A 21678-nucleotide genomic window follows, 5' to 3' on the forward strand; every position below is an offset into this window, starting at 1 on the left:
CTTATCGTACTTCCATGTTTTTTTAAATAAAAATCATGTTCAGTGTTTGGCTAAACAATGGCTGTTTAGCCAATGTCTAGCATTTATTTTTTAAGGGCAGTTGTGCATGGAACAGAAAATTCTCTAACTCTGTCTTCTCTGTCATTGGGGAAACCAAGGTATGTGGTAGAAGATTTCCATCTTCTTTCATACACGTAATACTTAGGTCCTCCTGGACAGAGCTGAAATCTTTTTCAGAGGTCAAATCTCCAGAATAAAAATACCCTATTACCAAAACTTAGTAATGTAATATTTTAGAAAGCTGGAGTAGTGGTTTATAAATTTTGAGGGCACTGCTTAGTGTCAAATTTACTATATATACAGCTTCAATGCAAGTTGGCACATGTGGCTTGCAGGCCAGGAATAGCCTTCCGTCTACTGGTACAGTGCTGTGAGACTTTTTAAATCTATTTTTATCAATGTGTGTCTGACCATAGTCTCCCTCACATGATGGACAAAAATAGTAACAAGCCTACAGACGTGTTGTTTAGGAAGAAATAGATGACTATGAAAACCTCCTTATTTTTAAACAGGAAAACATAAACAGGCCACTGAATGTCTCTATATACTATTTGTTGCATCCAGCTGCACATATGCTTCCATCTAATTTGCTATTGTAACTGTTTCATTTCTGTTACATCCAGACTAAGAAGCGTTAGCATTGAAGCTGCTGACCACACTTCAACTGGGAGAAAGGTGGCATCTGCAGTGGAGTTATGTGACTGTCCCCCGGGGTATGATGGTACCTCGTGTGAGGTAAGTATCACGATGCAGTCTAAATCAATTGTGCTAACACTGTCGTAGTTGTAAGCAACCAGTGGCCCTGTGTTGGTAGAAAATGGTAAGAGACCTGCCCATTCCTGTTAGGAATTTGGTATACCTTGTCTAGTTACCTTTATTTCTAGGTGGTGGTTCATTATATTTGATAATATTTGAAATCTGAAGTTTTACACCTCTGTAGTGATTTCTAAGTTATGAAAAGACATTTCTCTTAACAAAAAGAAGTTGAAAGCAGTATTTGTACTCTTCAGCCAATTGATATTACAAATGCATGAAACTATCACAATTAGAAGGAAAATGGCAGTTATTTGACCTATGCACAACAAAGCCAGATCAAATTATCTGAGTTAATGTGGTTCAGTTTCCTCTTTTGTTTTCCCAGGGCTTTGCCATTTGCCTTGGAGTCTTTGTGGATTGCATGTGTGTTCTTGTGAGAATTGTTTCACTTTAGTTTGGTCCTGTTACAGATAATAATATGGACACATGCTCAGAAAATGCCCACTCTCCTAACAAATTAATTAGTTCACACAGAATGTATTCATACAAGTATACATATGATTAACTAGCTCACGTGGGCATAGCTTGGGGTAAATAGAAGCCAAAAAAAAATTCTTCAAAAGCTTTGCCTTTAAGGAAATTGTTTCAAACACCAAGATGCTCTGCTTCACAAAACTACAAACCATATGCCATTTACACAGGCACTCTAGGCATTTGCTTGTCAACTCCCTTTTTCTTTAAAATCTTCCATGCTTATATGTGATATTTAGGGCTTAGAGTCCAGTTTCATGCCAAATGTGGTTGCTTGTTGCTGGGGCTAGATAAACTAATGTAGAAAGAAGGCCTGAAGAAATTAATGGGTATTCCTATCACTTCCAAAATGGTACAGACAGAAAAAAAAAACAACTGGAGAAGAGTATTGCCTACCTTGGCTGAGAATTAATTTTGAAGTATGACCATTGTCTGTCTGTTCAATTACTTGAAGAAAAAAGCTGGGTGAAGTGTCATTATGCTTCACACGTTTTTTTTTAATTGTCCATTTTTCCTCTCAGTTCAGATTTAGGTGTGATTTCCCAGAAAGCAGCTGGAAAGGCCCTGTTTGCAGATGTTACAATATCTACTTTTGTAGTAGAAGCTGAAGGACTTGGGTAGAATTCCTGCCTTGATGTTGCTGAAATTCTCAGTCCAACGTTGTGTCCTTCAATGCTAAACCTTCTCTCCAATTCAAAACAGTCCCTGAAATTTGATATATACTTAAGATCATATTCCACAATAGAGAGTACATATATAGAGAGCTGCAAATTTAAAGTCTTTATGCACACTAGTGGGCATGGACATGCTTTGATTCCTGCCCTGGCTGAGTGCTAACCACAGACCTATTGAACTAAACCGTATTGCAGCCCCTACCTGTATGTTGGTTTTCCTCCCAAGACTGAAGGCCAAGAAGATATGATAGACTTCTGCATGAGCACACTTTGCCTGTGTCCCCTCACTGAATTTCAGAGCATTTTGGACAGCTCAGAAATGCCATTTGACAAAGCTGGCCTATCTTGCGATAACAATGATACAGTTAAAAGTTTTAGTTTCCATGCCTTTATTCACTGAATTCATTTCTCATGAGTCTTTTGTAGCAGAGGTTCGACACATGATATGCATTGAACAGTTGTGCTTGACAGAAAAAAATGGGGAAATATTTTCGTGTTTTGAGTAGATGGTTGTGCTTTTTATAACAAGGACAAGCAAGAAAAAAAGAACAGTGAAGTTCTAGATTTCCAGGCAAACTAGCAGTTGAGAAAGTATGGAAAGATAAATTGAAAATGTGGATTTTTTTAGAATACCATATCTGGTTTCTTCTGAATACTTTTGGCGTTGTCCAACACTTTGCTGCTTCCAGTTTCAGCCTGGCAGAGTTTCATTTTTATTGATTTTGTGCAGGTTTTCAGTTTCATTTTCTCTTCTTCTTTTATTTTAATGTATGTGTTTGTTTCCTGCATAATGATGTTATGGTTCCTGGCATAGATGCTGCAGCAATAAAACCAACCCTTATTTACTTCTTTTCTTTCTGTAAATGTTTCGGCATGATCAGTCTTCAGAAGACAACCAATCCCATTTAAAATGTGCTGTCTCTTGTGAGATTGTTCCATTACACAAATTTTAAATTAATTTTCTCCAAGATTCTAGTCAAAGAAAATAGTTATGTTTTTGCTAGTATGTCTGAGAAATGAACACAGAATTGCATGAGCATAGGTAAAGCAGATAAAATTTTAAATTTCAAATACCAATTGGGCTCATTTGTGATAGTTACTTTGCTCTACTCATGTGAATCTTCTGGCCTTTATTTGTCAACATCTTCACATCTAATTGCTCTTCACCACCAGATTTGTTCCCTTTCTATCCTCTCTTTTACTTCTACTGTGGAAGAAGTTGTGTTTAACTTGCATCACTGTGATGGTCAAGAACTTTCCTGACTTTTTAATGTTACATCATTTCTTTTGTTAAGATCCCAATCTATAATCTTTTATTATAGATTTGTTCTAAGCCTTGCTGTTGATATTCCATGTCTAAGCCCTTAGAATTAGTGACTTTTGGAGCCTTATCTTGTGCAATATCATGTATATCTGTGCATGAGATCATTCTTTTCAGAATCACCAAAAGAGGAAAAAGATCTATAGTGTTATACAGAAACAGCTTAGGCATTTGCATCTCATGCCACAGAAAAAAAATACAGCAATTTCTTTTAACCTGTTTTTCTTTTTTTGATTTTTGTAACTCTGAATTTTAATTTTTAGTATTTATGGATTTTGTTAGGAATGAGTAACCAACAATGAAAAGAAGGAAAAATAAGGATAAAGTCTCAGGTTTTGGGATGTTATTTTAAAAGCATCATTTCAATTCATCTTCAAATTACTTTCACGTTTTGCAGGAGTAAGACAAAAAGGAGAATTTTCTTGTTACCTTTTTGGAGAGTGTATGTGAAGGGGAAAGGATTTTCTTTATTAAATGATACTTTTAGTAGTCTATCACTACAAAACTTTCTCTTTGTGTTAGCCAGGTGCTTTTGAAGGTCAACACTCTGTCATGCACTTTTTTATATTATGCAAAATCCTTGGATCACATGAGCAGTCTTATTGAAGAAAGATAGTTTGCAAAAACTATAAAGCCATTTGTGAGATATATAGTAAGGAAGACTGCTGCTTGACATCCTATTATGAAGAAATGGAATAGCTGAATTTTCGCTGATGAATCACAGTTGTATGATGTCACCTTTCCTAAGAAAAAACTGGCCATGCATTTAATACTGATCTGAACTTAACATTTAAAAAAATAAAAAATCAGAGCATTTCCTTAAAGGGAAATGACAATACTTTATATTTAATAAGCACAATTTGTAAATAAAAGGATGGCTTTGTTTTCAAGCCTGTATTTATTTCAGTGTAGCCTTCTGTTAGACTCCAAACAAGAAAGACTAAATGGTATTTTAATTGCTCTTTGCAGCTGAACTTCTCAGAAAAGATTTTTGTTGTTTTGGGCTTTTCTTCCCTCCTTCTCTCTCCTTCAGTACTTTGCCTTCTGGCTATTTTCCAATCTGTACCTCTCTTTTCGATGCTGTCATATTTCAGTTCTTCATTTTTCTGCTTTATTTTACCATTTCAGAAGAATGATCAAGTTACGGCTTCCTCTAATCTCACCCCTGCCAATAAGGCTAAGGTCAGTGCAAATCCATAGCACCAGGAAGAACAACTTTCTAGAGAAATGTTGGTATTTTTATTAATTTGACAAGTATGTTTTTGTGTGTGCAACTATGAAATTCAACAATATTTTAAAAATCCCATTCCTTTCTCTGTTCAAGCGGGAGTTTAACTTTTTATCTAATTCAACTTGCAGTCTTGCTGGCCTCGACACAGGCGTGTGAATGGCACAATTTTTGATGGAGTCTGTGCACCATGTACATGCTTTGGTCATGCAGAACTGTGTGATGATATCACAGGAGAATGTCTGGTAAGTGTCACTGCAGGAAACTTGATGGACATGGCCAACATGAATTCAATATACCTGTGCAATTGAACTAATGACCTGTGAGACCTGAAATACTCAAGGAAAAAAAAGCTAGCAATTAACAGAACAGGTCTTTATGTTGAACTGTTGCTGAAGTTAAGGATCCTTTCATACCAAGATATGGTAACTTGTGCAGTTAAACAAAAGGAATTTTTTATTCACATAGGATTTATGTTTTGAAATAGAATCTATAGTATAGGGTATGGCATGCAGAAAGCAGCAAATATATCAATATTCTTCCATGCAAGATTTATCTCCCCCTCCCATCTGTCTTCTGCAGCGTATTCAATTTATAGTATGTAGCAGGTAACTTTGTAAATTCTGTGCTAGTATGACAAGAAAATACTGTTAATGGCTTACTTAATCTAAATTCCTACTAAACCTTGAAGAAACACTTAGTAAATTGTACTTCAGAAAAATAATAAAAGCATATGATTTGGGCTAGATAAACTTTTTTTTCTTGTAGGCTATGGAGATTTTATGCAGTTACCTACTAATTCAGCAGTTAAATCTGTGATATTATCCATAGCAAGTCTACCAGCACACCACTATTTCCAGCCTGTTCAGTAGCCTTTTGGAATGGGTGAATTATGCTGAATAGAGTGTTCTGATTAACTCAAGGGCATTTTTAGTTTTATATTGTCTGACATGGCATGAAGCTTGAAACAACATGTCTCGTTTCATTAGTCTTGCAGAAACACAATTTGAGCCAGTGCCAGTTTAGTGGGATATCATACTCTCATTTCCCTGCAGAATTTCAAGCAGACTCTCTATTGTGCATGTTTCTAAATGTTCCCTTTTATTTCCTTAAGAAAAAGCTGCTGGGAAAAATCCAAAAAGAAAATTCAAGCTTTTTTCAATATAATTTGGCACTTAGAATTATCACTGTTCTTCCTGTTTTGCCCATACAAGATGTTTAATTCCATTGCAGTGCAAAACAAGATATCCTTAATGTGTGGATCAGTGAATTTTTCAAATTGCTTTTTCTTGAATAGAAGCTTAAAATGATTCTCAATTTAATTATACTGTAAGCCTTAAAGAAGTACCTAGGATGAAAAATATGTATGACATGACAGCCATGTTTTGAATCCTTCACTTATATGCAATAAAAATGTTTATCACTAGGGTAATATGGATTTGTGTTTCTCGACAAAGATAAAATTTATTGCATTAATGACCGTAGCCTCCAGCTATGATGTCTATAACATTAGTGTGGGATAAAATCAATTAACAGAAAAGAAAGGGAAGGAAGAATCCTGTTTAAGGTATATCATAGCTATTGACTATTTTGCTTAGGGGTGCATAGCCAGATGCGAGTTCTGAAGTTGCTTCCTTCTGTGTCCAAGTTTTAGCCCTTGCACAAGTTCCCTCTTTATTTTTGTCTGTAGCACCAGCCTGCATATGAGAGAAGGCCGTATAGTTGCATTCTGTAGTGCTTTTGGGCTTTTCAGCTGGTGTGAACTATTGACTGAGACAGTAGAGCTCCCCCTTCTGATGTTTCAGGGGTGCTGGTGTAAAGATAACAGCGCTGGCAAGGAAGTGGAAAATAACCAGTTGAAAATGTACTTTAATCTATATATGTTATCAAGCATTCTGTATTCCGTGTTCTGTATTCTGTGTTCTGTCTGAGCGTATACTAGATCATGCTATAAAGAAGAGGTGCACAGGGAGCTTAAAATCAGTTCTGGATTTTCTTGCAGCTTACTTTGAAAACACTGTAAGTAAAGTTAGATTGGTTAGTATCCATGCAGTCTGTTAAATGCTGCTATTCAATTTGGATCATAAGCCTTTTGAAGTGAAAGAGAGAGAAGTCTGAATGCTGAAAAGGGAAATGTTTCACATCAAAGGCATTCCTTCTACTGAGGTTTACACAGGCTTTTGGCCTCATTATTATTCATGGTGTTTTTTCAGTAATACAACAGACAATTTAGGCACCTAATTTACTGATATGATACTTCTTTTTGCTCTTCCTTAGCTTTGTAGTTGAAAAGCAGCTGAAATATGTTTTTGACTCATGATAAAAGCTCAAATCATCTGCTTCAACATAGGCCTGTTATAAAAAGCTCATTTTAATGCCTATCTAGCAGTAACCTGCAAAGCCCTTTGATCCCCACAGCAACCATATAGAAAGCTGCATGATACATCATTCTCATTACCATTGTGATATACATAACTGCCTTGGTACACAGGGCAAGTTCTAACATTCAGAAATACTCTTTTGTAGTGTTACATACACACTTTTATGGTAGCTTTAGGAGGTTGGTTAAACCTAAGCACTGTGAAAAGCAAACACATTTCAAGGTGTTTCATTCATTGCAGGGTACTATGTTCCTATTAGTAAGCCCAGAGAAAGCAGATCTTTCTCCCTTAAGATATGCTCAAATTGCTAAGTCGGCAGTCCCCAGTGGCATCCATTTTGTATATTATTCCTTTGTGTGGAAATGGCATATAGCATGTAGATTGAGGCCAGTGTCAGAGCTAGCGGACATGTTCATCACAAGATCGACAGAATGTCTTCACCCATCTTCATATACACAGTAACAAAGTGATACATCCTAAGCTAAATGCAGTATAGGCTATACCACAAGTGAAAATTACATAAAGCCTCTGCAGCACCCTGACTGCATTTTTAACACCAGGAAAGGGAATTGTCCATGCAATCTTGATATTATGGTAGATTGAAAATGCCATAAGAGCATATTCATGCTTCTGAAGATATAATACCATTGTCTGGTCTAGATGGCTAGGGAATATACTAAAATAGGCACCCAGGCTTACTCTTTTGCTTTCTTTAACTAGCTTAAACTAGCAGCTTCCCTGGTTGTCTCTGTGACAGATATCATGAGGAAGGGCAGCGGCATGCCAAAGGCACTATCTTGGACTTAGACATACTCCCTGATGAAAGTTTTATTTTCATCGCTAGCCTTCTATTCAGACTGTTTCTTTCCATATTCACATACACTCAGCTGCATATGCAGCTAAGCAGGAGTGGTTTTCAGCATGAATTTAGGGTTCCCTGATGCTGGGCATAAAGCATTTATGGGTTAATTTGGTTTCTTCTGAGGGGAAGAGAGCTGGCTTGGTAGGAAATGGTGGGAAACACACTCCAGGACATAAGCAATAAAGTCTTTGGGCAGCAAGGTCCGAGTTGTACATAAAATTTTGGACAAAAATAAATTTCACAGTCTTACTTAGTCAGAGGTTGTCTAAGTGAAGTTTAATGGTGTTTGGGGATCAAAGACGTCCAGAAAATTCATGCATTCAAAATAGTTTGAAAGCCAGTACCCGGAATTTGGAAGCATAAAGATTTGGGCATAAAATCGTTCCTGGCCACAAAGTTTATGGATCTGTGGAACAAGGCATTGATTTTAACAAAAGCACTAGATCAATGTGTTGGAACAAACTATATTTCCAAGGGAGTAAAAAGAAAGTGTATGTAATATACTGAGCAGGTTAGGGACAGTTGATCATGATCTTCTTTATACCCAGTTGTCCTGGTTTCAGCTGGGATAGAGTTAACTGTCTTCCTAGTAGCTGGTACAGTGCTATGTTTTGAGTTCAGAGCGAAGAATGTTGATAACACTGATGTTTTCAGTTGTTGCTCAGTAGTGTTTAGACTAATGTCAAGGATTTTTCAGCTTCTCATGCCCAGCCAGTGAGAAAGCTGGAGGGGCACAAGAAGTTGGCACAGGACACAGCCAGGGCAGCTGACCCAAACTGGCCAACAGGGTATTCCATACCATGTGACGTCCCATTTAGTGTAGGAACTGGGAAGTGGGGGCAGGGAATTGCTGCTGGGGGACTGGCTGGGTGTCAGTCAGCAGGTGGTGAGCAATTGCACTGCGCATCATTTGTACATTCCAATCCTTTCATTATTGCTGTTGTCATTTTATTAGTGTTATCATTATCATTATTAGTTTCTTCTTTTCTGTTCTATTAAACCGTTCTTATCTCAACCCACGGGTTTTGCTTCTTTTCCCGATTTTCTCCCCCATCCCACTGGGTGGGGGGGAGTGAGTGAGCGGCTGCGTGGTGTTTAGTTGCTGGCTGGGGTTAAACCACGACACCAGTCTCGTGACACAAAAAAAATGATTAAATGTTCCTACGAACATGAAATTAAGACTTCGCAGGCTTAAGCATGTTTTAAGGAAATAATCTCAGTATAATTAGACATTGCTCAAACTAGATGTTGCTCAAAATCATTGCTGTATGTTTGGCAAGTTTCAAACTGAGGTTCAACCAGTTGATATCAAGAAAACACGAATTTTTCATGTGTATTGACAATGTCTTTAGAAGGGCTAATAACTCGTATACTTCAGTACCTAAAGTGATCTATAAATTTGGCAAATTACTATGAAGTTTAATGCATCGCTGAAGAGAACAGGCAGATTATGTCACATCTACATACTACACAATCCTTGTTCATTGTCCTGCAAAATCCAGACTGGCTTAGGGAGAAAAGTATAGGACCACACAAGATCGTTATTTCTCAACTAAACTAACATAAACACAGTGCAATGTATGCTCAGATTTTGGTACTATATGTGTGGGGTTCTTTTCTTTTTTGTTTTTAAATTTATTGATTCATGGTGACGAAGTAAGCAGATACAGAGATCTGGATTGAGGAGAATTAGACACAGTAGGTGGAAATGACTGATGTTAGAGTTTCAGAAAGTAATTCATCAAAGAGAAGGTGGTCAGCACTTTGTAACATGAATTGTTTTCCTACAAAATGGAAGGTTTCTGGTCTTTTACTTAAAAGAAGCAGAAGCTGCAAATACCATTCTGTAAGAGATGCGTAGCTTTAAAATAGTATGTTAGCTCTTCTCACTTTAATAACATCCTTGAGATATAAGCCGTTCATATTCTTCAGAAACATGTCTGAGGATATTTAAAGCTAAACTTCACACAAAAGAAGAATCCATTATTTTTCAGAAAAAGTACAAATAATTTGACATGATGCCTTAAAAAAGTTGAATTGCAAAGGATTTTTCTTTTGAAACACTTAAATTATTTTTGTCACATCTTCTTTTAAAAGCATATTTTAATGTTCCCAGCTACTTTTTCAGTATGGCCGGTAGATTCTTTTTAAATGACAGCACTTGAAGTAACAATCAAATGGACTTAAATTACCTAATGAAGTAGAATTTAACCCGGCTGACGGTTCTAAAGCCATAATTTTATTTGACTAAGTGTCTCAATAGTTGGTATTAGCTCACAATCTACCAAATATGTGAAAATATAATATTGTGACTAATGCTTTCATTTCAAAGATATGCTGCTTGTATACACAAGCAATAAGAAAGCACCCATTAAAACAGCAAACAGTATTTCTGGAGACAGATCCTTTTGACTCCAGTGCGCTCTTGACTGAAACAGGTATTGTGCTTTTTCAGCTGCCCAAATGTATGGTACTGGCTATGCAGAGCACAATGCAAAAAAACTTTGTTCAAATCATTGCAATCCTGGAAAGTCATGAAGAAGAAATCAGTGTTCCTTAGAATAGTGCCATTTTCTTTATCCTTCATTGAGGATACATTATGTCTTTCAGACAGTAAGGCTGTTAAATATCAGTCAGTACCATATGCATGCCTTATTAAAATGAGAAAACAATTTTAAAGTGTTCTTAAAAATATTTTAAATTAAATCATAAGTTTGGAAATACCTGCACCTTTAAAAAAACCCCAAACAAACCCTCAAGAGTTCTTAAGCAGCAGCTTGGGTGTAACAGATTCTAGATTTGATCTGGCCCATTATCTAAATCAGATCAGAACATACCCCATTAAATAAAATCTCTCTCATGGCTTTCATTTTGGCCTTTTCAAGTTGCCATATGCTTTTTCATTCTATACCCAAGCACATCAAGATGGCATTTAAGAGCCAAAAACATTTCTGCTGCTTTCTCTGTTTTTACACTGTGAAAGGGCTACACTTGGGTATCTCGTGGCAAATAGCCGTGAAAGGAATAGTGTGGTGTGCTAAAAATGTAGCAAAAAAGGGAAAGAGTTTAAGCCAGAAAACTTATTTGCTGAGCCTATCATGGATCCTGCCAAATTACTTAGAATTTCTAAATCCTATATGGTGAGGGGGAAGAAGAGTAGAAGGGGTAATTACTCTTTAAAACTTGCTTCTTACTAGTCATCATGGGAAGCCTATTCTTGGAGGACCAATTCCCATTCTGCCAAAAGATCATTTACTTTGAGATCAGGCCAAAGATTATATACAAAAATGCAGACGTAGTGCTGCCATTTTTATGTTGGATGTTTCATGTGCTCCAATAAACTGTCTCTTGTATTATGAAAGCCAGTCATATAGAACACAAACTGTTGGATAGGGCCCTATATACAGTATACTCATCCTTGTTTCTACTCATAAAATACAGTCTGGATGCTATTCTAGCAAACAAGTATTAATTAAGTAATTCAGGCTTTGCTACTGTTCACAAGTATATTTAGTATACTGCTAGCCACATACCTTGTAAAATGAGGTAATTTAGAATCATAGAATCATAGAATCATTTTGGTTGGAAAAGACCTTCAAGATCATCAAGTCCAACCATTAACCATGCCCCCTAAACCATGCCCTGGAGTACCCTGTCCACTCGCTTTTTGAATACCTCCAGGGATGGTGACTCAACCACTTCTCTGGGCAGCCTGTTCCAATGCCTGACAACCCTCTCAGTAAAAAAATTTTTCCTAATATCTAACCTAAATCTCCCTTGCCTCAACTTGAGGCCATTTCCTCTTGTCCTATCTCCAGACACCTGACAGAAGAGACCAACACCCACCTCACTACAACCCCCTTTCAGGTAGTTGTAGAGAGCGATAAGGTCTCCCCTCAGCCTCCTCTTTTCTACACTGAACAACCCCAGATCCCTCAGCCGCTCCTTATAAGACTTGTGCTCCAGGCCCCTCACCAACTTGGTTGCCCTTCTCTGGACACGCTCAAGCAGCTCAATGTCTTTCCTGTAGTGAGGGGCCCAAAACTGAACACAGTACTCGAGGTGCGGCCTCACCAGCGCCGAGTACAGGGGAACAACCACCTCCCTGTTCCTGCTGGCCACACTGTTCCTGATACAGGCTAGGATGCGATTGGCCTTCTTGGCCACCTGGGCACACTGCTGGCTCATATTCAGCCGGCTGTCAACCAGCACCCCCAGGTCTTTCTCTGCCAGGCAGCTTTCCAGCCACTCTTCCCCAAGCCTGTAGCGCTGCATGGGGTTGCCGTGACCGAAGTGCAGGACCCAGCACTTGGCCTTGTTAAACTTCATACAATTGGCCTCAGCCCATCGATCCAGCCTGTCCAGATCTCTTTGTAGAGCCTCCCTACCCTCAAGCAGATCGACCCTGCCTCCCAACTTGGTGTCGTCTGCAAACTTGCTGAGGGTGCACTCAATCCCCTCATCCAAATCATCAATAAAGATATTAAACAGAACAGGGCCCAATACTGAGCCCTGGGGAACACCACTCGTGACCCGCCGCCAACTGGATTTCACCCCATTCACCACTACCCTCTGGGCTCAGCCATCCAGCCAGTTTTTCACCCAGTGAATAGTGCACTTATCCAGGCCACAAGACACCAGCTTCTCCAGGAGTATGCCATGAGAGACAGTGTCAAAGGCCTTGCTGAAGTCTAGGAAAATAACATCGACAGCCTTTCCCTCATCCACTAGGCGGGTCACCTGGTCATAGAAGGAGATCAGGTTGGTCAAGCAGGACCTGCCTTTCATAAACCCATGCTGACTGGGCCCGATCCCCCTCTTATCCTGGAGCTGCCATGTGAGTGCTCTCAAGACAAACCGTTCCATAATCTTTCCCGGTACCGAGGTCAGGCTGACAGGCCTGTAGTTCCCCGGATCCTCCCTCTGACCCTTCTTATAAACGGGAGTCACATTGGCAAGCCTCCAGTCCTCTGGGACCTCCCCTGTTGACCAGGAACGCTGATAGATGATAGAGAGTGGCTTGGCAAGGACCTCTGCCAGTTCCCTCAGTACTCTTGGATGGATCCCATCAGGTCCCATAGATTTGTGAGTGTCCAGGTGGCGTAACAGGTCCCTAACTAATTCCTCCTGGATTAAGGGGGGTATGTTATGCTCTTCATCCTTACCTTCCAGCTCATGAGGTAGAGTACCCTGAGGATGATTGGACTCACTATTAAAGACTGAGGCAAAGAAGGCATTAAGTACCTCGGCCTTTTCCTCATCACTGGTTGCTACGTTCCCTTCTGTATCTATTAAAGGATAGATATTCTCCTTGGGATTCTTTTTACTGTTAACATATTTGGAAAAACATTTTTTGTTGTCCCTTACGATAGTGGCCAGATTTACTTCTAGCTGAGCTTTCGCCTTTCTAATTTTCTCTCTGTATGATCTAACAAGATCCCTGTACTCCTCCCAAGTTGCCCGCCCTTTCCTCCAGAGATGATAAACTCTCCTTTTTTTCTCAAGTCCTAGCAAAAGCTCCCCATTCAGCCAGGCCGGTCGTTTTCCTCGGCGGTTTGACTTGCGGCACATGGGAATAGCCTGGTCCTGAGCCATTAAGATTTCCTTTTTAAAGAATGTCCATCCCTCCTGGACCCCTTTGCCCTTCAGGACCGTCTCCCAAGGGACTCTCTCAACCAGTGCCTTGAAGAGGCCAAAGTTAGCCCTCCGGAAGTCCATAGTGGTGGTTTTGCTGACCACCTTCTTTGCCTCACCAAGAATTGAAAATTCTACCATTTCATGGTCACTAAGCCCAAGACAGCCTCCAACCATCACACCTCCCACCAGTCCTTCCCTGTTCGTAAACAACAGGTCTAGCAAGGCTCCTCCCCTGGTTGGCTCACCCACCAGCTGTGTCAAGAAGTTATCTTCCACACACTCCAGGAACCTCCTAGATTGTTTACTCACTGCTGTGTTGTATTTCCAGCAGATGTCTGGAAAGTTAAAGTCCCCCACAAGGACAAGGGCACACGATTCTGAGACTACTGCCAGCCGCTTGTGGAACGATTCATCCGTCTCTTCAACCTGGTCAGGCGGTCTATAACAGACTCCCAGCACAATATCTGTCTTGTTGGCTTTCCCTCTCACCCTCACCCATAAGCACTCCACCTTGTCATCAGAATCATGTAGCACTGAACAGTCAAAACATTCCCTAACATAAAGAGCCACCCCACCACTTCTTCTACCTTGCCTGTCCCTTCTGAAGAGCTTGTAGCCATCCATTGCAGCACTCCAGTCATGGGAGTCATCCCACCATGTTTCCGTGATGGCGACTAAGTCATATCTATCCTGCTGCACAATGGCTTCCAGCTCCTCCTGTTTATTGCCCATGCTGCGTGCGTTGGCATAGATGCATTTGAGCTGGGTCATCGAATCCACCCCTAACATCGGCACGCTGCCCCCAGGCTCATCTCTGGTGCACCTAGTTTTATCCCTTGCCCCCTTCGAACCTAGTTTAAAGCCCTTTCTATGAGCCCTGCCATCTCATGAGCAAGGATTCTCTTACCCCTTTGAGACAGCTGGACACCATCTGTTGCTAGCAAGCCCGGTGCTGTGTAAGTCTCCCCATGATCAAAAAACCCAAAATTCCACCTATGGCACCAGCCTCTGAGCCACGTATTGACCAGGTGTGTTTTCCTGTTCCTTTCAGTGTATTTCCCTGCCACTGAAGGGATTGAGGAAAACACTACCTGTGCTCCCGATCTTTCTACTAATCGTCCCAGTGCCCTGAAATCCCTTTTGATTGCCTTTGGATTCCTCTCTGCAATCTCATCACTGCCAACCTGCACAACTAGTAATGGGTAATAATCAGAGGTCCGAACCAGACCAGGGAGTTCCCTGGTAATGTCTTTTACCCGGGCCCCAGGGAGGCAGCAGACTTCCCGGTGGGATGGGTCAGGTCTGCATATCGGGCCCTCAGTCCCCCTTAAGAGGGAGTCGCCTACAACAATTACCCTCCTTTTTCTTTTTTCTGAGAATGTGAGAATGCGTGGGGATGCCCGACTGGGCTTAGGCACCTCCCTAGATAGGGCTTCATCTACACCCTGATCTTCACTGGCCTGGTCCTCAAGTTCCAGAGCCCCATACCTGTTGAGTAGGGGCAACTGGGAAGGTGAGGGAGACTGGGAGCGGATTCGCCTGCCTCCCTGAGCAGGGACCTGTATCCATTCCCCTCCATCTCTTAGGTCCCCTTCTGCCTGGTGGTAGGAGGGCAGGGGAACCTCCGCTTCTTGCGGAGCCTCCATCTGCTGCCCCTGCCTCAGGGATGGTAGGGTGCGGGCCCACCAATCTATCTCCCTCTCACACTCCCTGATACTCCTCAACCTTTCCACTTCCTCCTTCAGCTCTACCACCAGGCTAAGCAAATCAGGCTGAGCAAATCAGAAAAAACCAGGCTGACTCACCTGGTCACACCTCACACAAGAGGTGTCCCCACTGACCTCCATCATTTCTGATAGACTCAGGCACTCCCTGCAGCCAGAGACCTGGACAGCTGCATGTTTACATGGGACCTCTGTCTGCGTTGCCATATTTTTCCTAACAATGGCTTTCCCCCGAGTGGCGACCATACCTGGGTCTCCCTCTGGGCCGACACCCACCACTTGAGCAGCCTTCTCGAGCTGGGAAGAGGGGGGGACTGTGCCCTACCTGCACGAACTGCCGCACCACGCCCTGTTTGCCCGTCCTGGTCGCCGCGCTCCTGGTGGCCGGCGCTCCTCAGGGGAGTTCAAATCTCCCGCGGTTGCTCCTGGCAACGCCCACGCCGCGTCAGCCTCTCCCGCGAGAGCCGCCGGCTCCGGCCGGGTCCCTCCGCCCTTCCCCGGCACTCCCGGGCCTCGGGAACCTCCCTGTCCGCCTCAATCTAGCGCTTAGCCGCCGATTTACCGTCGCCTCTGCTCGCCTCGCCGCTGACTGAACGCTGCTGACCGTTACGCCGCGTTCAAATCAAATTTTAGATGTGAAATGTAATAATTCGGTTTTATAAATTATATGGTCTAGGCTGTATTTCTGGGATCAACATCTGAAAACTGTCACAAAATATGGCCTGTTGCAAGACTGCAATACTAAACCTGTTTTGTGGTGCTTTCAAGGTTGGTTTTCTTTAAGCAAGCTGAAACAACAATGCAGCCGTTGTATGGTGGAAAGATAAAGGTCTGCAGTTAAATATCCTTTTTGTTTTACACAGAGAAAAATTATCCAAAAGAACACAAATACCTGACACATATGAAGCACTGATTGTGACAGCTAACCTCTAGAACTGTTTCTCAACCAGCAGCAGAAAACTAGAATATCTTTTGCAGACCTCTTACAATCCTGTTGAGAGGATGGGCTAGGTGAATGACCTTCAAGGACTTTCCATATATAAGTTCTCTAATTGTGAATTTGTACTTCTCATCTTCTGTTTAGGACTGCAAACACAACACAGGTGGTTCATATTGTGATAAATGTCTTCCTGGCTTCTATGGTGATCCTACTAAAGGGACGGCTGAAGACTGTCAGTTGTGTGCTTGCCCCCTAAATCTACCTTCTAATAAGTAAGATGTGTATTTATTGCATGTTATACTTTTTCGCTTAGTAAATTGCATAACTTTTTAATTTATACTTTTGCATGTACACTTGAGATTTTTTGTGTTTTAAATAATATATTCTGCAATATAAACTTTTATTCTCTTTTTACAATTGTACAGAGTGTTTAGCTTCACAGAGAGGCAAAGATTAAAACAAAAGCTGGAAGAGACTAGGCTAGAAAGAGCAACACGGAATTTGGATGACTGCTCTTTGAATCAATAACTAGTGTTTGCTTTTCTGTCCTCCTTAAGAGTAGTTGTTTCTAGTTTTAAAGCTGAATTTACAGATCTGGCGTGTGGGGTTTTTTAATAATTGAATTTAAAATAATTTTATGTTGATCAGATAAAACAGTGATTTCTTCTGCTTTTAATTTTCCTTTTCTTTCTGTCAACATTCAGTGATAGTGTTGATTTGTTTGGAGTCTGAATTCAGCCTTAGATCTTGCAAGTGAAAATATTTGTTATCATCTCAGAATAATCACTAGAAACTTGGTTTAAGTAAAAATAATAGTGAAAAGTTAGTCAAAACTCTGATCTAAGAACAACTGTTTCCTTCATTACAAAAGCTTGTCTGTGCTACTTGCTACCTATAATTTAATAGACCAAGTGGCTTGAACATTTTTTCATTGGTTGTTGTCCCAGTCAGTTCCTGCAAAATAACAATACCAAAATCGTTTGACATGATGTAGTTGAAGAAAACTGTTCTGAATCTTGTTTGGCTAGCTTTTCTTGTGCATATAAAAAAAAAGGAAATCGTGTATCAGTTTGAATTAGCGCATTTGGTTTATGCCATTCAGTATGGCTTCAGAGAAAAGGAGCCCTGGTGCAAGTAGCACATGTCCACATTACCCAGAAGAGCTGCTGCAGTGCAACACATACAGTAATTGTTCAGGAAGATCAGGAACTGTTGAGCATGTGCCTGATGTTTGCAGTGGTAACTAATGCTTGCCCAAATTCCAGCCACAAATGGGATGTGGTTCCCTTCTGAAAAGAATCACTGTTAGTCCATATAAGAATTTCAGAAGGATTGTAGGATTGTACTGAAGATTGTAAACTATGCACAGAGGCTGCCCCATCCCAAGCTCTTCACTTAAAAGTTTTAAGTGGCTATAGGAGCTGATAAATCCACTGGAGTAATTTTTTTTTTTTTCCTTCCTTCAGCCCTGCATCTTCTATTTCACCCCATTTTTCCCAAAATAGAAGTCAGATTTTGTGAATGAAATGCACTTTACTATTTAAGAGTATAAAGAGTACTTCCTCAGGTTTACAGGGCCAAATGCATGGCTACTACCCACACAGAGAGGGAGCTCTGCAAGATGCAAGTAAGGAAGAGAACATCATCTGAATGGCAGTGGAGCCTACATAAGGCACAGATGAACCAGATTTTGCTCTTAAGTAGTTCAGGCTAATGCTGTTGCCTACAGTGGCATTGTTTCCTATTAAAATTGCACTGATCAGGGCAGGAATAATCTAAGCACTTAGCAGAAATTCCAGGGGACTGTAGAATGGGAGCCTGCTTTCCTGTTAGCACAGCTCTTCAGTTGGTTTTATTAGATATACATGCATTTATTATGTCTGCTGCTCAGGCATGGTTCCTCTGACGTCCTCATTGCTTTCACATACTTAGTATTTCCATGCATAGTTAATTAATTCTCTTTCTCTTGTTTGACAACACTGTACTGACAGCAGGAAAAACACTATCACATTTATATCTTGTGCAGATGTGCAACAAACCAAGTCAAATAGATTGAATTTAGGCTTTTATTGGCAAAATGCCTGGAGACCTCTATTACGTATTCATCAGAATTCTGCCTGCTTAACTTTCCTTTGTTGAAATTGCACAAGAGAGTCCCCTTTTTAATACCTAGTTTTCTTGAAAAATACAGGTACAAAACAAACACAGAATATAAATGTTCTTGAACTGTGAAACTGTGGGAGTCCTGAACCCTACAAAGTTTAGCCCTGCATTAGAATTGTGCAATACCTTCCTATTTCTAAAATGGACAAAAGCAAGACTCTGAACAATGTCCTCAAGCTTTATAGAACTCATTGTAAGGTTCAAGCTCTCATGTCTTTACAGTTCTAGACCAATTATTAAATTTGTTTATGAGGAAAAAAAGAGGTTGTTAGAGATTTAATGTGTTACCTGAAGGCTGTTAAAATACTCATTTTTCTTTCTTACTTAGTTGGCAATGAGTTTGGTATGCTAGGGATAATATATGTAAACATTTCAGATTCCTTCACAAATCCTTCACATGAAAAATAAAGAAATTACTACCAAGCTCATGTCACTGTACAGATATAGTATATGTCAAGTTATTTCTGAATAACCTAACAAGTGACTAATTTATGTACAAATGATTACAAATAGCTGTCTATAGATTTTAATTCCTGTAGTATTTAATTCCTAACATGGCATGACAGAGCAGAGCATCTGTAGGTCTGTAAGCTTAATACTAAGTTCCTGGTGCATAGAGAATATTGTCCATGCAATGAACCTCTGAGATATATTTCTATTACAAAATTAGTTTTGTCTTTTATAGCAGCATCTTATTTCTTTATGATGTTTCTAATGGTTCCCATCACCATTTTCACAGCTCCTGAGTCTTTTTCTTTTCAATGCCACATAAGGTGGAGGAGAACTGTTCTATCCATTTTAGAAATGTGGTGATGATGGTGGTGTTCTATAGTTAACTTAAGCTGATTTAACTGCTGCTCATTCCCTCTCCTGTTTCCTAATGGTAGCAGTTTCCATATGCAATCATTGAAGCCAATCATAAAACTGCCGTCTGAAGCACAACAGTGATAAATGACTTGCCATATGTTAGAAAAGAACACTTGGCCAAATCAGGAAACTAAATTTGTCTAAGCTTGTTTTCTAGATCCTGGGCTATATTTTCCTCTTTTTGCATATATCTCCATATTTGTACTTATATGATGCAAATGAGATCAATACCTGTATTATAAATGGCATATGTAATGCATGCTTGGCTTCTTCGTCTTATCTCTTCTCATTAATGCATCGCTCTTACAAACTGTTCTAACATTCTTAGTCTTTAAGGACCTTCAAATAAACTAATTTTTTTTTTCCACAGAAATTATCAGACATACTACTACATAGTTCTTTCTAGATAATTACTGCTTTTCTCTTGAAGTGGCAGTAAATTTAATATGGGTAATGATGACCCTCACAGGAATATTTTATCACTGGAAATGGGGGATAGAAGGTATCTCACTCAGCCTGGGAAGGTCACAAGTAAACTCATAGCATATGAACTAGGAATTCGGGTTGGTCTCAGAATTTTAATAATATTTTCTTGGGGAATTAAATAAACACTTAGTCCCAAGAGATGTTTTCTATAACATACTTGTAAACTTTTAGGAATCCCTGTCTCCTGACATAGACCTATCACATATATACCCATATTGTGTATTCGTACTTGTCCCATGTCCTGACTGGTATTAATGTTGTTATCCTTATGTAAAAACTGAAAAGAGTGATGATGAATCAAGAGGGACTAAGATTTTTTGGAAGCTTGTTTTGACAGATCAATACACACTGTTCATCAGTATTTATCACTAGTGAGTAATGAGATTCTAAATAATCAGGACAATAAACTCTTCTTTTCTCACCCTGCTATCACATATTTCCTTTATGGTATGCAGATATGTTTAGTGTGGAGACGGGGACTGACTATTAAGTCAGAGAAAGAATCAAAGGGTGCTAGGTCTGAGCATAACCCTTAAAACATGGAAATTCTACTATTTATTATTATTGCTTAGTAATAATAAGTACTTTATTATTATTATTATTATCTTTAAAATTTATGCAGTTGAATACAGAGGTCTTGGTGGAACTGTGGTACAGTCAATCTTGTGCAATGCTATAATGAGCTGTGACAGCATCTCCACAAAGTTTCCCATATAGCTCTTAGAGTAAGGTTGGGACTGACAAGCAGGATCTTATTTGAAATAAGTCAGGTGCTGCCAATTAGGTTCAATGATAACGTGTGCCTCCATTGAAAATTGCTTTCATTGCTATTTAAAAATAGAATGCACAATTATTGTTGCTTCAACTGCGTCCTCATGCATTCGTGAATCTATTCTTAATTGAATGACATTGCAAAATAACACAAATATAGTCCTTATGGGAAAGAGGAAAATCCCAATACCTGTCTATGTTTACTGGACCTGACCTTCCCACATTTTTCTTATTGATCTCTTATGTCTGTGGGATAACTTGCCCTATGACAGACAGGGTATTTATGAATGGAAATAATCTATAACAGAATAAAGAGGTCAGATCATAGGATGGATGGCTCCTGAGAAGTGAGGTCCAGTCACCAGCAGGTAGTCATGTTACATGATCCTAATTAAGCTTTTCTGTCTTCCCTGTGCCTATTATTTTCCAGAAACTTTCATTGTATATCCTGCTTTAATTTATCCAAGGTCAGATTATATCTATTTGTTATTATTGTACCATGAACTTTTACCTTGAATATACCTTCCTTCTGATGTCTTTGTTAGAGCAACTGTATTCCTTGTCAACTTCTATTTTCCTAGGTTACAAAAGATAAGTTTAGTGTCTTCTTGTTAGATAGGTGATTTGTTTTCCTGTTGTGAATAGTCACCCCGCTGTGCACCTGCTGCCATTCTTTTCTTTTTTTTTTCCTTTCTCTGTTTTACTATTTGGCTGACCAGAATTGATTATCATTATTTATATAAGGCCTTGTAAAGGTGCTCATATGTCTCTGTCTCTCATAATCATTCCAGAATGATAAAAGTACAGCTTGCCTTTTCTTCTGTGCGGTGTCTTTTAGGGTGTCAGGAGGTTTATTCTCAAAAGTGTGTTAAGGGAGAAAGACTACAGAAAGCAAAATACTAAACAGTGAAGGAGCAGAGTTCAGAGTTAAACACAGACATTGAAAGGTGGAGCTTGCAAATGCCTACAGTACCCTCATTTATAAAAAAAAAAAAAAAAGAGAGAGAAGGCTAAAAATAAGTACAGCATAGCAAAGAGGTAAATCTTTCTACTCTGCAAACTATTCTTAAATTTCAATGTGCCTCTCTGGCCTGTTGCTTGAAGTCATTGGCACTCGATTTACTCAAATGCGGTCTCTGGGAAGCTGCACCAGATATTTCCCTTTTTGCCCCTCCCCTTTCTTGTTCACTGGGTTCCTTTCACAGCCGATTATACACAAAGTTAACTGAGCTTTCAAATCGGTTGTCCTTCAGAAAGATTTATATAGGGGCCACATT

The 21678-nt window shown here is 39.8% G+C and overlaps 1 protein-coding gene across 5 annotated transcripts in view; it reads left to right on the forward strand.

The window, feature by feature from the left end:
• LAMA2 (laminin subunit alpha 2) overlaps positions 1-21678 on the forward strand; it is a 385301-nt gene that overhangs the window by 217299 nt on the left and 146324 nt on the right. For all 5 annotated transcript variants that reach the window (XM_052784294.1, XM_052784299.1, XM_052784296.1 and 2 more), the window contains exons 15-17: positions 684-795; positions 4702-4815; positions 16259-16386. In XM_052784294.1, coding sequence (XP_052640254.1) covers positions 684-795; positions 4702-4815; positions 16259-16386 — 354 coding nt within the window. The remainder of the gene's footprint in view (positions 1-683; positions 796-4701; positions 4816-16258; positions 16387-21678) is intronic.

The sequence above is a fragment of the Harpia harpyja genome, chromosome 4 (genome assembly GCF_026419915.1).
Source record: "Harpia harpyja isolate bHarHar1 chromosome 4, bHarHar1 primary haplotype, whole genome shotgun sequence".
Classification (NCBI taxonomy): Eukaryota; Metazoa; Chordata; class Aves; order Accipitriformes; family Accipitridae; genus Harpia; species Harpia harpyja.